At 33.8% G+C, this 17,529-nt stretch overlaps 1 protein-coding gene across 3 annotated transcripts in view; it reads right to left on the bottom strand.

Annotated features, from left to right (window-relative positions):
- The window catches only part of YTHDF3 (YTH N6-methyladenosine RNA binding protein F3), a 52,433-nt gene that overhangs the window by 31,801 nt on the left and 3,103 nt on the right, over positions 1 to 17,529 (bottom strand). For 2 of the 3 annotated variants that reach the window (XM_001368193.5, XM_016431509.2), the window contains 2 exons: positions 13,626 to 13,711; positions 6,958 to 8,559 (listed from right to left, as the gene is read on the bottom strand). In XM_001368193.5, coding sequence (XP_001368230.3) covers positions 6,958 to 8,559; positions 13,626 to 13,711 — 1,688 coding nt within the window. Of the gene's footprint in view, positions 1 to 6,957; positions 8,560 to 13,625; positions 13,712 to 15,737; positions 15,886 to 17,529 lie in introns of all 3 variants that reach the window. The other variant, XM_056823977.1, reaches the window with a different exon arrangement.

The raw sequence follows: 17,529 nt of genomic DNA, 5'->3' as shown, positions 1-17,529 counted from the left end.
TAAGTGAAATGGGTGAATATTTACAAAAATACAAATTGCCCCGATAAACAAAAGAGAAAATAGAATCCTTAAATAATCCCATCTCAGAAAAATAAATCGAACAAGACATCAATGAACTCCTTAAGAAAAAATCCCATGGGTCAGAAAGATTCACAAGTGAATTCTATCAAACATTTAAAGAATAATTAATCCCAATACTACATAAACTATTTGGAAAAATAGGCAGAGAAGGAATCCTACCAAATTCTTTCTATGAAACAAAAATGGCACTTTTACCAAAGCCACAAAAAGCAAAAACAGAGAAAATTACAGGGCAATTTCATTAATGAATATAAATGCAAAAATTTTAAATAAGATACTAGTGCAAGATGACAACATGATGTTAGAAGGATCATTTATACTACGATATACCAGGAATATAGAACTGGTTTAATATTAGGAAAATGATAGGCTAAATTGACCATATCAATAATAGAAATCATATGATTATCTAAATCAATGGAGAAAAAGTCTTCAACAAAATGCAACATCCATTCCTATTAAAAACACTAGACGGGGGGGGGGGGGGGGGGGGAGGGGGGGCAGCTGGGTAACTCGGTAAATAGAGAGCCAGGCCTAGAGATGGGAGGTCCAAGGTTCAAATCTGGCCTCAGACACTTCCTAGCTGTGTGATTCTGGGCAAGACACTTGACTACCCCATACCACTCTTAAAAAAAAACAAAAACAAAAAAACACTAGAAAGCATAGGAATAAAATGGGTCACCACTTAAAATGATAAGTGGTATCTACATAAAACCTTCACTAAGTATCATCTGCAATGGGGATAAGTTGATCAGTAGTTAAGCAAGGATGCCCATTATCACCACTATTAATATTGGACGATGATTATCTGTGAAAACTTGGCTACTTTCAGCAATGAGCTAATCTAGGACAATCCTGAAAGACTTGTGACGGATGCTATCCACCTCCAGAGAAATAAGTCTTAGAACTGATACACTGTGGTACAACAATGGACTTCTCTACTAGCAGCAATGCAATGACCCAGGACAATTCTGAGGGACTTATGAGAAAGAACATTATCCACATCCAGAGAAAGAACTGTAGGAGTAGAAAACAGAAATAAAACATGTAATCACATGGTTTGATGGGGATAGGATTGAGGATGTTGATTTTAAATGATCACTCTATTACAAATATTAATGACATGGAAATATTCTGAACAGTGATACATGTAAAACCTAGTGGAACTGCTTGTTGACTCTGGGAGGGGGGGAGTAAGGAGGCAAGGGAAATATGAATCATGTAACCACGGAAAAATATTCTAAATTAATTAATTAACTACATTATTTTTTTTTAAAGGAAGAACTCTTAAGAGTCATCTTTCACATCAGTGTATTTATAGTTTTGTTTTGAGGTTTTGGTTATGAATGACTGCTCTTACAATGACCAATTTGGAAGTGTGTTTTGCATGACTATAAATTTTTTAAGTGCTCTCAACAGACAGAAGGAGCAGCAAAGGATTGAGAGAGAATTTGCCTTTATTAAAAAGACTTGAAGCTGCGAAGCCCACTGTTGGTATGAAGCACACAGAACAGCTAATGGATTATCATTGCTATATGGGCTACCTAAATGCAAAGTCATCATTAATCATGAGGAATTTGTACATATGAAACTAATTATTACTATATTCTTGGGGCATAAGGGCATTAAAAGCTGTGCTTTATCAGGAGGCCCAATCTCTTAGAAAATCTTTCCTTTTCCTAACCTAATGTCCTTAAATAAATTTCTTTTTTTCTTCTTTCTCTATTTGCTAATTATGTCAAGGAAGGTTTTCAGATTAAGTTTTGGTTTTTCTTAAACAAAATTTTAGACTTTGTAAGACAGGGGAAAAAAACAACAAATGCCTATAAGCAAAACCCCAAGGGAAAACTGAATGTTTTGAAAATGCTTTTTCAGATACAAAATTAACTTTTATGCTTTATCCATTTTGCAAGGTGAAAAGTCTACATAAATAAGGCTGTCATCTATTAAGTCATCTGACTTCTCCTTTTTAAATCATGATAGGGTTGAATTACTCTTACAGACTACAGAATAAAGGCTTTGCCTTGTATGAAGAAATATATTTAAAAGAAGTGGGGCAGCTGGGTGGCTCAGTGGATTGAGAGCCAGGTCTAGAGATGGGAGGTTCTAGGTTCAAATCTGTCTCTAACACTTCCCAGCTGGGTGACCCCGGGCAAGTCACTTAACCCCCATTGCCTACCCCTTACCACTTTTCTGCCTTAGAACCAATACATAGCATTGATTCTAAGATGGAAGGTAAGGGTTAAAAAAAAAAAGAAGTGCTGAGGATGAAAATAACAACTCCAAGTGTTAGATTTAATTTGGAAAAATGATAAAATAAATGCAAAATGTATTAAAAAGCTGTTTATTTTAGAATTTAGTATAATTTAGTAAGAACACAAATGTTTCTTAGAAACATAAAATGCATATAAGCCTTTTAAGTCTTTTAAGAACAGGTTATGTTCTGAAAGTTTACTTGTAAATTACTCCTTTAGAAGTCAAATACATTTTCTCCTCCTAAGTAGCATAATAATAAATCATTAGGCCAGGATCTTTAGGCAAAAATGCCAATGGAACCTTTAAATGTTACTAGTAAGACAGTATTAATCTGTACCAAACAAACCCCTTCTGCTTGAGCTTCTATAGCCTCAATAAATCTTGAATAAGTGGACAAGGTTGAGTGGAGGTTCTCACAAGAGGAAAGTATTGTATTAGGAGAAAAAGCTGAAAATGGTTCCAAGAAATTTGTCTGTCAAGCAGAGGGTTCAGAGTGATAGGAGCCATGCAAATGTACAAACTCTTTGTAAACCAAAAGCAAGGAATTAAAAGTGGGAAAAGCACTGTTTGTTCTAAGATCTCAAATTCCAGCTCAGATATTATCTTTTTTTTACCTTAGGTGAATCATATAATTTTCCTAGACCTCAATTTCCTCATGGAGATGATACTTGGACTACACATTTCACAGTTATGAGGAAAGTGCTTTGTAAACAATAAAAGCGTTATGTAAATGTCAGCTGTAAGACCACCTGTAATTAATGCTACTTATCACCAACACTGCAGTTTGGCCTTAAGTCCCTCTATTCTCAACAATTTTTACAGAAGCTATAATTTAAATAAAAATTGTCATTTTAAAATTAGCGCGTCCTTAAAATTAAGGATATAATAATACTAAAGTAGAAAGGTAAGTATTCAACATAGCATACTTTCAATAAAAACCACTAACTACGTGTAAATTTGATTCTACTTGATACTCTATAAATTATTTTCACTAATCCCTCACTGAATTAAATTCAATTAAAATATAAGCATGCCTTCACTGTGCTAATGGGCACAAATGTAAGATATGCTATCTTTAGAATAAAAGACTGAATTTTATGTTACTAATTGCTACCTGTGTGACCAAGTCACTTCTCTGGGTCTCAGTTTCCTCATCTGTAGCAAGAGGTTGGGCTACAATGAACTTTAAGACCTCCTAGCTCTAAATCTATGATCTTCTGACTTAACAAATGACACCTTGATACTATATATAAGGCATTATGCAAAGAGCTGGAGAAATGACAAACATGATAATCTTTGCCCTCAATGAAGAAGCTATTTACATCACTGAAGTCACAAATACAAAGTATCACATGAGGTAAAACATAATAGTAAAAAAGGAACACAAAAAGGCCTCAAGAAATTCATGGAGGGAGAGTTCACAGAGTTGTCAGAGGGATGATCTGGTATGGCCTCTTAGTGGAGGTGGCACCTAAAATGATCTAAAGAGGAATTGCAAGGAGGGATGAGCAGTATGTTACTGTTCTGTTTAGGAGAGTCTGAGCTAACATGCAGTTGAACCTACAGGAGGTGAAAAAAAGGGAGAGATTGGAACTTTAACTGTATAGAGAACAAAGCCATGAAAGTGTTTTCTTCAAAACTCAGCTCAAGGGCCACTTTTAATTTTTTTTATTTTATCTATTTTTTCTTAAAACCTTAAGTTCCATCTTAGAATCAATACTGTGTATTGGTTCCAAGGCAGGTAAGAGCTAGGCAATTGGGGGGGGGGGGGGAGTGACTTGCCCAGGGTCACATAGCTAGGAAGTATCTGAAGCCATATTTGAACCCAGGACCTTCCATCTCTGGGCCTGGCTCTCAATCCACTAAGCCATCCAAGTTGCCTCCTCAAGGGCCACTTTTTAAATGTAGTTTTTCTGATTCTAACCCACAGCTCCTACTTCTTGTCTTCACTCCGCAAAATTAACTTGTACATATTTGTGAATACACATATATGTATGTATGTGCACATATACAGACTGTCTTCTCTGATTTAATGTAAATTACCTAAAGGCAGTGGCTATTTCGTTTTTTGTATCTCCAGATCCCTCACTAATACACAGTGTCAACACATATAGTATGGCCTTAATCAAATGTTTGTTGACTGACTTAAAGCAAAGGGAGGAGCAGAAACAACTACCTATTATTCTAGAAATATGACACTGGAGAATCATCAGAAAGTCTTAATCTAGGCTTAGATGGGGGAAAAAATTATATCATTTTCACTCACTGAAATTTAGCATTTTATTCAATTATGAATGTATGCAAAAATATATAGAGGTCCATTAGATTCTTCATACTGCCAAAGGAGTCCAAGGCACACAAAAAGTTAAGAAGCTCTGGTCTAAAGGGAGAATGAATTTAAGGAAAGGTTCTGTATGTTTAAGAACAGGAAGATCTCACCCCAAAAAAAGTCACTATGGTGGGGAAAAAACATATTAATGCCAAATGGGTGCTAAGTCAGGTTGTGTAGAAACATATCTGTTTTGGGGTAAGATGGTTTTTAAGCCATGGGCTCTTTAGACAAGGTTCTCTGATAAATATTCAAAGAGAATTCTTGTTCATTTTATGTATATAGGCTTTATAACTTTATATTGGTACAAAAAAGTACTAAAATATTTACATACTTTTGAGTTATTAAAAAAAAAGAACAGGAAGATCTGAGCAAGTTTGTAGGAAGGAACTACTTATGGGAGGGACACAGTGCATGCATGTAAGCTCAAGTATGATCAAAAGGAAACAAATTCCTGTACATTAGAGGAGATCAGATCGGGGGCACCAACATAGCAAGAAGGAAAGATCACCTCATGTTTTGAGATTTGAATGAAAAAAGAGAAAAGGATGAGGACAAAGGCCTTCATAGATGCTAAGAAGACATGCTAATGATGACACCTGCCATTTATATATAACACTTTAAGGTTAGCAAAGTCATTTATATTATTTCATTTGATGGTCACAAAAACTTCTAAGATAGGTATGAAAGGTAATTAGAGATGAGGAAACTGGGACACAGTGAAATTATGTGATTTGCTAAAGGTCACATAGCTAGTGTGTGTCAAAGGTGAGATTTAAACCTAGGTCTCTCCTGATTCCCAACTCAATATTTTCATTATATCTTGGGATAGTTTCAACCTTTTCAGTCAGATGAGATCTTTTTTGGGGGACATGGGGTGGAGAGATGTCGGAGAATGGGAGGTAATGGAAAATGAATAGTGATGTGGTTTAGAACAGTTGGGACTGTGAATGTGATCAACTCATGAAATAAACAGAAGGTTGTTCAGTAAGCAAGGGCCTCAAATGAAGTTAGGTAACAAGAATTTGCAAGTATCCTATTCAATACTATTTTGAGTTCTATTCAGTAGTACATCAAGTATACTTTTCATATATTATATGGCTGGAATGTTATGGAGTGGAGAATTAAGAGGGCAAGAAGAGAGTAAGGACAAAAGATTTAGCAGTGAGACTTTTTTCTAACAATAGTTATGGTGTGAATGAAAGAAAGGAAGGAAGTGAAATCAAGAGAAGGGTGATAGAATGAGAAAATAGGGAAAAGTACACAAAGATCAGATTCAGAAGTGATAGTGAGAATGGTAAAAGGATAGGAAACCAGAGTTTCAGAGTTTAGGATTTTGGAGGTAGATGGTTTCAAGTGATAGTAAAGCCTAACAAGTGAGCACTCTTGTGTATGGCTGAAGTAAAATTAAATCAGAGGCCATAAAAGTTGAGGGTTGATGAAACTAACATGATGAAACTAAATCATGATGTCAAAGGATGAACACTGATGCCATCAAGTATGATGGCCAATAGTTAAGAAAAAAGAAAAGACAACCATTCTTTAGAACACTGAAAATAAAATATACTGTTATCCACCAAATATTTTAATAATTGCCTATTTGTCAAGGAAATCTATAATGTTTTCAGTGACCATTTCCTAGGATAACAATAAATAAGGGTATAGCCATAGTCATAGAAGTAGAATTCTATGTTGTGGACTATCGATAAAGTCACTGAGGGGAGGGGGAAAGACACAAGAAAAAAGCTTGTGTGAAAAATTGAATTCAGAAGTGTGAATAATTGAAGTCTCCCATTCCTACTACTATATACATGTGTTTGTGCCAGACGTGATCTATTTCACAAACTTTTTGTCTGTTTCTTCTGTTTAGGAGGTCTGTGGCATACTCTTAAAAGTAAAACCACTTCTCTCTCTTCTTTAGCCTTTACCCAAACACTTTCTTGCCATGCTTCCCTCCCTATCTTCTCATTACTTGTAAAGCAAGTAATTATTTTGTAAACATTAACCAATTGCCACATCTCCAATGTTCTTTCAGAAAATAAAGTCATTAAATGTTGGGTTTGTACTGTCTTTTAGTGGGATACATGCATGCGAATTTAAATCACTGCATTAAATATAGAGCTTTTATTTCATAAATTGCAAACACTTTAACACAAAAATCTATGAATTTTGGAGCAAAAGCTACATATTCTAACCATCAGTCACCAATAATTTCACATTGTTAAAACTATTTTAATATAAAATCCTGAATTTTTAAAATCTATTTTTAAATACCACATTTATCATCTTACCCTACGCATGGCTTCCTCCTCCTCTTGACGCTTTTCATAATGTGCAAAGTCATCAAAGATTGAGGTGGTATGCTTGAAAGTAGCAATTATTTTAAGCACTTGCTTAGCTTTTTCTAGGGGTACTTCTTGAGTGTCCCTTGAATTGGTAACTGGTTTGTTGTCATTATTTTCCAAACGAATGTGCCGCAACTGGTTATTGGGAACATCTTTGACAAAGATCCATTTAACATCAAACTTGCCCTTCCACTTATCCTGAGACCAGACTCCAGCATATGCATTGTAGTCCACAACAGACTTCATCTCAGCCACTCCACAAAAGTGTCCGCTCCCATTCACACTGAAGAGTAAATAGAGTGGGCCTTTACCATTCAGAGAACGGTAAGCTGCATCCAAACGCTTATTACCATGTTCAGTACTACACCAGATAGAATACTTAATGGAACGATGGATATCGTCCTCAGAATAGCTTTTGATTATAAACACACGCCCATTCTTCAGGTTCCAATCAAAGTCTTTGGGATTATAGTTATTTATGGCCTTTAGTTTTTCCAGTACTGGGTGTACCTCTACTCCAGATGGTGAAGAGCTGACAGGAACAACACCTAAACCAAAGTTTTCACTGCCTGCTCCATTGTTCTGGTTGAAACCTACTCCTCTATTACGAGGAGCTACCCAACGATTTTGCAGCTGCTGCGGTTGCTGCTGCTGCACTTGGTGAGGCTGGGCCTGTGGCTGAGGTCCTTGTTGCTGCTGTGGTTGTGGTGGCTGAGGCTGCTGTTGAGGCAGTTGGCTTTGCACCAATGGTGGTGGTTGAATTAATGGCTGAGGCTGCTGGATTATAGTCTGAGGAGGCAGAACTGGTTGGGTGGGTGGAGCTTTTACCACTGACCCTTTGTCATCCCAAGTTCCAATATTCATGTTATGTTTTATAGGAGGTGGTGGTACAGCAGGTCCCCCAATTCCCACATTGCCCTTAGGTTTAAGTTTCGGTTGAGGTTTGGCAGGCTTTCTGGCAATGGCAGCCCAAGAGGTTGGTTTTGGTGCTGAACTGCTAACTGGGGGTACGCTATTTGCTGCAATGCTTGTCATACCTGTGCTGCTCAAAGCGGAACCTACAGTTTTTGTCACAGCAGCTGTCATATCACCACCAATTTTCAGTCCAGTCATGCCTTGCTCAATACTATTAATGCCAGGCACCTTACTTAAAGTATCATTGCCAAATCCAGCCTGTCCATCAGTAATGGCTCTCCCAAGAGAGCTAGGTGGATAACCATAGCTGCTACTATAAGCAGAACTTTGTGTTGATTGTCCCTGAGATCCACTTGTCCCCCAGGTAGAGAAATCTGCATTCCCAGGAAAAAAGTTAAATCCATGCTGACCAAGGAATGGGGGAGTATTTCCTAAAGCCCCAGGTTGACTAAACACACCATCAGGTATATAATGATGTTCACCATTGCTCATTTGTCCATAGGTTGTCAAATATGGCATAGGTGGGTCTCCAGCTGTGGACCATGCTGCTTCACCAAGAGAATACGGAAATCCAATGGATGGAGCATAGTAACTAGGCATGTATGGATCTGACATTGGTGGATAGCTGTTACTCTGAAAAAGAAAATTCACAAATCAGTAGTGAAATGTCCCTTCATTTATAGGCTTACAAATGCCAATAATCCAAGTTGTTTCAAAAAATACATATGGCTAAGCTCCCTTTGGAGAAACCTAGTAGAGAGTTCTTGCTTAAGTGGACCTTTCTGCAGACCTTTCCTTCCCTTGTGGAGCTCCAAATGGGCCATCCCCTCCAAGACTCTATGCCCTACAGCTCAAGTAGCTTCAGGTCCTGAAATGTCCCCACAGAAAGAACAGAGGACCCCTGACTCTGGGCTACATGTGGGCAGTTCTGCTTTTATTGCTATAGCCACAGGAGAGTCAAATTTGAGAAATATACATTATAGGAAGCAAGAATTGTCTATAGTAAAAAACAAAACTCTTCCCCAAATTAGGAATTATTTATATTTTGAAAAACTTCTTTACCAAAGTATTTCTTACAATGATCCTTCAAATAGGAAATTCTCCCAGGGCATTTAAAATCATTTGATTTACAAAATGATGACTTAAATGGCATCAATGTGTAGAAATTGTGTAGAATGTATAGAAATTGTGTAGAATTGTGTAGAATGTGTAGAAAACACATTCAATGAAGTCAAAAAACCAGTATTATAATCATGACTTTGCTCTATAAGCTGGGATCAAGTCACTTAAAGTGTCTAAGTCTCAGATTTCTTAGTCTATAAAATCCTAAAATAAGGGGGTCAGTCTGATAGTATACAGGAAATAATTCTGAATTTTGATAGGAGCTAGGTTCAAATTCTGACTCTTGTCATTTAGTGACTTTGAGCAAACCAATTAACCTCTTTTTGTGCTTCAGTTCCACACCAAAAAATGAAAGATTGAACCAGATGACCTTGCAGGTTCCTTCTATCTCCTATTATGTAATGTTGCTTTAAAAATCAGACAGATGAGAAAGTTTAAAGGGTCCCTGGAGATAGATCATCTAACAACACTCTTCATTTTGGAGATGACGAAACTGAGAGCCAGAAAGATTAAGTGGTTTATCCCAAAGTCAGAGATATAAGAAGTAGAACTAGGACTCAAACTCAAGTCTCCTGATTTCTGGTCTGTGTTCTATGAATAAAATGAGGCACTGTGATTAAAAGCTCCAAAGATTCACAAATACTTGTTAGTCATTTTTTATTTAATGAAGTAAATAGTAAGATCTTTCATGACTACCTAATATCCAGGACTCAAAAATGACTACAAAAAAACTATAATTTCTTACTGATCAACATATAAAACAAGAACTGACACTTTCATTCAGAAATGGCTAAAGAAAACAATGGGAGGGTTTTAAAGAAAAACTTAGAAACAACTCAGGAATATCAAATTGAAAAGAAATATTCAGTGCCCTAACCCATCATGCTAAATTTCAATAAATTTAATTAGAGTTGGTCATTTGAGATATTTTGAATTTAAATTCAAAGTTTGATATTTGGCATGTGAGAAAAATTTTTGTGACAAAGGCAAAATTGAATATGATAAAAACTAATGAGCATAGAAAAGTTTGGTACCTCACAACCTCAAAGACAAATATTCTAAAAGCAGGAATAAAGTTAAGGACTTGACATAGGGTTGCTCTTATGATTATAGCAATACAAATATTTCAGTGGTTCAGAACAGAACTAGGCATAAATGAAATAACCAACAATCTTAGTTAAACTGAAATCTGAAGGCCAGGGAACAAAACAGTTGGCATAGTTAAAAAAAAATTTAAAAGCAACAGCTCTGAATGAAACAGTAAAGGATAAATTCATGGGTTTCGGAGAGAAATTTCATTCAGTTCAGATTTCTAGAAAAGTAGCAATGTTAACTTTTTATTCTCATTAGGGGTGCTCTAAAAAAAAAAAGGTGGAAAATCCTAATTCTACAATACTCTAGATGCTGAAGTAGTACAGGAATATTTCCCATGTTTCCAAAATCTAGGACTGGATTCCTACCTTTCAAAGTCAAAGCAAAGCCTGCATAACTAGGTGAGTACATTTTAAAATATAGTGTCATTACTGAAATAATTACTTTTAGATAAGCAAAATTGGGGGAGCTAATTTAAATTCCTCACCTTAAAAGTAAAGATTTTGAGAAAAATCTCCCAGTGAAATGATAGTTTAATTAACAAAATTTTCAAAAGTCTTAGAGATTACCTACATGAAAACAAAATTAGAACTACAATCCAGGTCCCATCTAATCAGGATATGTAATTCACATTCTATCAAGCTATGTACAAATAAACATGAATGGAACACAAACTGGAGAATCACAGTTTAATGCTGATGTTTATATGTATATATACAAATACATTTCCATTCATTAGTGATTAAAGAAAATAATATGAAATATTATTTTGCACTTTTTTTCACACTAATATAAATAGAGGTAAATCTCATGTGGGTATTATGTTTACTTGAGAGAAGCAATTAATATAAACTAGTAATTAGAACTTCTTAATTCCATGAAAATGTTAAAATGTGAAACCTTTTCATACAAGTTATCCAATAAAACACTTTGTATATAGTTTTATTTCATAAATCTCTAACATGTTATATTTATGCATAAGTGCCAGTTGACAATAAGAGCTTTTTAATCCAGTATTTTAACAATTAAAAATTTTTTTTGGAAATTATATTTGAATAATATTGAATCCAAATGGCTAATTAAACATTTTTTTCTTTGCAACAGAGGCAGTAAACTGTACAAGCATTATGATGCACACCCTGTCAGACCTGGTTGGTCTGTTTTTGCCTACTTCTCTTAAAAGGAAAGCTCCATGAAAGAAGAGTAATTGAGAAGTGCTAGGGAAATGGAAAAAAATTTAATAAACAATTTAAAATATTATAAAATTTCAAATATGATTTCCCTGAGACACTGAAGTGCCCTTTGAACTAAAGATGGAAGAGTTATTATTAATGTGATTTTAGTGTTACAGAAAACATGCTCTGGCCAGAAAGCAAATTAACAGAAGTCATTACTTTCTTGGACATATCCATATATATAATTTTCTCCTAATATATATAATATATATAGTATATTTTCTACTAATCAGCATTTTATTAACAGTGCTCTAGATAAATAAGCTTATTTTATTATGAGAATTTTTCTGTGAGAAATATTACCTAAGAAAAAGGTAAGAAATTTTGACAAATTTTCAGAAGTCTACAAGAAAGCAGAAAAAACTGCTATCCTACCTTGTCCAGTAAAATTGCTCCACAAAATTATTCTATTACATCAAGTGACATCTGTCTGTCCTACTTAAATATAATTTCAATGTCTGAATCAACTTAAGAAAAAGGCATTTCATCTAAATTCACAGAAACCAAATTTTAAGATAAAGTTAAAGTTTAAAAAACAATGTAAAGTGTTATCTAAACATTAAACCCAAACTATTTTAAACACTTGTGAAATAGATTGGTTCTAATTAAATAAAATGTATTTAAATTATTTTTAGCATAATTAAAATTATTAACCAAGTAAACTACTAGTTTGTCTTTCTTTAATCACAGGTATATTGTTGTTGTTTGCTATAAATTATAATAAATAAAATAGATTTCCTTTTTTAAAAGTATACACTAAATAATGAGTAAGAAGTAATAGACATTTATAAAAGTTTAAAACGGGGGGGGCAGCTGGGTAGCTCAGTGGATTGAGAGCCAGGCCTAGAGATGGGAGGTCCTAGGTTCAAATATGGCCTCAGACACTTCCCAGCTGTGTGACCCTGGCCAAGTCACTTAACCCCCATTGCCTACCCTTACCACTCTTCTGCCTTGGAACCAATGTTGGTTCCAAGACAGAAGGGAAGGGTTTAAAAAAAAAAAGTTAAAAACAGCTCACTATGAAAAACTAGATACCAATTTATTTGGGCAACTAATTTCACATTCATACCATCTTCCAAAATGTTCTTACTCTAGACAGTGTTTGTCTTAATAAGTAAAAACATTAAAATATTCTATTAAGATAAAGATAAATTTCTGAAGATTCTAGGAACATACCAATTTTCTAGCAATGAAATTAAGAACTACATTTTGGAAGCAGATGGGTGGTTCAGTATATAGAGCCAAACCTATAGAATCTGGAGGTGCTAGGTTCAGATATGGCCTCAGACACTTCCTAGCTGTCTGATCCTCCAGAAGTCATTTAATCCCATTTGCCTATCCCTTGAACCAAAACTTAGTAGATTCTAAATTAGAAGATGAGAGTTTAAAAAAAAAAGAACTATACTAGATTAACAGAAATATTTCATTTGGGAACAAATCAAACTCGTGACTCTAAAAACATCACTAAAATTATTTAAAGAAAAAATACTTTCCCAAAACTAACAGACAAAAAAAGTACCACTATAATCAATAAAAACATGGTATTTTTAAAATTTCTAGATAAGGGTTGGATTTCTATAGCCAGAACAAAATAATAAAGCAAAGTAATCATTCAGAAAATCCAAATTTTTTTCATTTGTAGTATCCACTGTTTTGTAATTTTCTATTCTACTTTTCTGTATGGTGAGGTCAAAGTGGTATTAAAAAAATATCAAATCTTGTATTTCAGCCTGTCTCCTAAAAAATCTAGGATGTAGAAAACCCATCTTCCACTTTTCTCCAAAATGGTTCTCAGAATTTGAGGTATATCTAATAGTGTATTTTCTAGAACATAACAAAGGTAATAAAACATCTAATTATACAATGTAACAGCAACTCAAATTTTAAATTCATGCTATAGATTTTTCACTTATTAATCAATTCCTATCTATGTTAATAAAAATTATTTCAGAAAGTTTACATATAAGGATAGGTAACTCAGTGGATTGAGAGCCAGGCCTAGAAAGAAGAAGTCATGGTTTTAAATCTGGCCTTAGATACTTTCTTTGTGTGCGACTCTGGGCAAGTTACTTAACTCTAATTGCCTAGCCCTTTACTGCTCTTCTGCCTTGACACCATTACAAAGTATTAATTCAAAGAGGGAAAGTAAAGGTTAAAAAAACTAACATATAAAAGTTTATTTTCTATATAAAAGAAAAATAATGTCAGAAGACTTCCACATTATTATTATAGAAATGAGTATACACTTACCTGATTTGTCTGGCTACTTAGGTATGGCTCAAAATCATCATCATTCACAGCATCTTTCTGATGAATCGAACCATTTTGTACTGAAACTAAAAAAAGTAAGATTGATAAGCTACTGACAGCTCTCAAAGAGTACTAATCAATATCTTAAAATATTCATACAATCAAATGTATTCACTCTTATCCAGTTCAATTCAGAAAAAAAAATCTATGTTGCATCCATATTTAGGATTTGAAACACAAGTGCTAGAAATTTAATTTTAAGTGCCAGAAACACCCAAAAAGTAGCTTTTAATCTGAAATCTAGCCCCCTGCCCTCCTCAAGGATGAAAGATATTAAATGCATACATGATATAACTAAAACGTTCTGCCTTCCTTCAAATGATATAAAATACTAAATGGAATCATAAATAAAATAAAAAATTAATATCCCAATCACATTATTATATTTGAACTGAAGTTATCCCTAAAAACCTATTTTGTCTTGTTTGCAGGGGAAGCAGACACTAGAGTAAACTTCATGTAGAACTTGAAGCAAGATAAAATAGAACTTTCTAAAAATAAAGTAACATTTCTTTCCAAAATTACTTGGTTACACCCAATCCATATTTAAAAAATACAATGGACTAAAGAAATTTTTCCTACATTTTAGAAAAAAAATAATCTGAAAATCCCAAAGAGGTTTAGCATAGTCAAAAAGGATTTCACAATAAAATAGAAGATATCAAAAACTGCTTGTAATAATTGTTCCTATACCAAATGCTTACTAAGCCGGTTACTTTTGTACACTAGTCACGATGATTTTAATGTCTGGCTTATGAAGTCAAATCTTTAAAATCATAAAAAATTAGGACACTAATCGAGTTACTAGGTAAAAATGAAAACATTATTTATTGAATATATCATGGCACAAACATTTCCTCTAAACTAAGAACAAGAAGGTTGGTACAATATGTCCCAACACTATTGCCATATTAGTCCAACTGGTGATCACCTTTCACCCTGAATCTTGTTTAAATGAAAGTATAAGGTGACTCATAATCAATGTCACATGGAAGGGTTTCTCAAGTGTTCAACAGGTAGCATAATAATAATAAATAAATAATAAAGTTTGGGTAACTGAGGACCAAAAAATAAGAATGCCTGCAATGTTAACTGCTTCGTGTTCTTGAGGGACAGCTATACGGAAGGATTTTACATAAAAGTTGACACAATCTTGGCTTTACACCAAGGTAGTTCTAACTGTACCTCGATTAGCAATAGAATCTAATCCATGCTACATATAGCATAATTGTTCAAAGATGAAAAGGTTTTCCTTGTGTCAGATCTATACGAGATTGTACCTCTCCAGAGGTTTAGTCATTTTTTATTTGAAATTTTTATTAGATCACCAAAATATAGATCCTTTATTCTAGACATATTGTATAGTGATCCAGAAAGAATCTATTCTGCTACTACCAAAAATCAATAAGTCATTTCAAAAATCTAATAATTTTAAGCAAATAATTATACATTCCTATAATTTTCAGCGTCCAGGAAATAAGATTCCAATAACTCTTGTAAACCGGATTTAGAACTTGCACATCAATGTAAAGAAGTTTTTTCTTAAAATTAACCTAAATATTTTCTATCCCATTATTTTGACCAATTTCTTCATTTTCCTCAGTAGATTTTGAAAATATTACCCATTCTACATACAATAACAATCTTCAAATCTGTAAAGTTCTCTCTCCAATTTATTTGAATACAATCAATGAAGATTTTAGAATGATAAACACAGTATCTACAAATTACTGAAAGTACTATTCAAAGAATGTCAGCCTGAAGAACAAGGTTTTATCAAAAGTAATTTACTCACACTGACAAGCAATTTACATAAAATTAAAATATGAATTATACTCTTCACTGATTCTCAGAGTCATTTAAGTTTAAATCAAAACCCTTAACACGAATACATTTCTGGAATAATCTTAAATCTTTTGGTTTAGTTTTTGAATATTATTTAACTACAGTATTTTGAGACTGAAAGCTTCAGACCATAAAATAGTCATGAAATCCAAAACAGTCCCGTAGTGCCGAAAACCTTCTTCAATGAAAAGAGAACAGATGACTTACATGATCCTTCGCCTGCTTACTCTGCTCTATGAAGCAGAGTCAAATCAAGATAGAACATGGGCCTTAGGAGCCAGGTGATCTTTGTTCTGGTCCTGACTACACCAAGAAGTTAGGAAAGTCAACACATCTGTGCATCAAGTTTTCCCACCTACAAAAACAGGGATAATACCATATACCCTCTATCTCCTCATAGGAATGTTCTGAGGATTAATACAAATGAAATATTAATAAAAATAATGACAGTAAAGTGCTTTGAATTTTTTTTTTTGGAGAGGGGAAGGGAGGGGGAACCATTCAAATACAAGGCTTACCTCCTTTCTGAATTCAAGTTAATTTTCTAAGGACAACAATTATACAAATGCTCATGTACACATCTTATTGGGGGAAGGAATATACTGTATATATTTGCCTAATTGAAAAACAATAAAACCAAAGGGAGAGTTGTAGTAGAAAAAAAATTAGAATATCCTGAAACTCCAATAAGTAATTTGACACTTGGTCCTTCCCCTATTTTTTGCATCATCACCATCATCATCAGACTGCCTTTAAGGGAAAGTGACAACAAATCATTGCTCCATCATACAATTTTATTACTTGTTACAAGAAAATTCAACGAAGTAGGTTCAAATTATTAGCAAACACTTGATATTTATCCTTGAATTTCATTTAAACATCTGTATTCTCATCTTACCAAGGATAATCAAGGGTAGGCCCTAGCTTAGCTAACACAGGCAAAAAATATGTTTAAAGAAAATCCTAAACCAAAATTGAAACATACAACAAATTAGAGGTGATATATTGTATTAGCAAAGACTTGCTTTACAAAAGGAATTATGTGAAATTCCTTTCAAATAGTATCCATAGCACAAGTGTTTCCCTATAAATTATTCCTAAATTCGATTCAGAGCATCACTTGACACAGTAATTTAGAGAAACCCAATGCTAAAAATATAAGGAGTCACTGACAACTGAGGATTAATCAAAAATTAAAACAAAGCATCTCTGTAGTGACTTGGAAAATGATTCTATTTTTAAAAATTCAATTTACACAAACTTGTCAGGAGCACATCTATTACACAGAGCAGGATACATCTGTAATGAACACAGGAAAATTTCCATCAATTGTTTTAATCTGTTCCTATTGTTATATTCTAAAGAATTTGAAGTTTCACTTTTTAATTCAAGTATATAAAATTAGTTTAATAATTTTTAAAATCAGTTAGGGAAGAATGATTTCTTGAATTTAACCTCACTTAAAAAGATCCACTGGTGATTTTTCCCACCACCATAAATGATTATTTTGTTAATAAGGAAAAATTCTAAACCTTTAAGTATCACCAGAGGAGCTCAAAGCACTTTACCAACATTATTTAATTATTGCATGTATATAACTAATGGCTGCTTTTTTGTATGTATCAAACTAGGTTTACAGGTTCCTTCCCTCTTAAGCATAACAAATGTGTTAGGTGCACATATACCACTTACATATCAACTTTAAAGCAGTTTTCAAAATTAAATTTTCAACATTTTGTAGGCAATCCAATTTTTCCTCTCACTGTTAATCATTTTTGCATTATAGAGGTAGTGAAGAGGAAATCAACAAAACATAAAAAGCTATGTTTTCTTATATATGACATGAAACATGTTTTTCTGATAGACATGTTGTACCTCCCAATTTATACAGCAGAATCCAGAGATCAGACTAAATCTGCTGTAAATACAGTAATCCTCATAACATACCAGGGGAATTTATAACTAGTATTACTATTTTCATTTTACAGGTGGAGGGGAA

This window comes from Monodelphis domestica, chromosome 3, assembly GCF_027887165.1.
Source record: "Monodelphis domestica isolate mMonDom1 chromosome 3, mMonDom1.pri, whole genome shotgun sequence".
Classification (NCBI taxonomy): domain Eukaryota; kingdom Metazoa; phylum Chordata; class Mammalia; order Didelphimorphia; family Didelphidae; genus Monodelphis; species Monodelphis domestica.
Note: the sequence above shows the minus strand (reverse complement) of the source record. Positions and strands in the feature narration are given on the sequence as shown.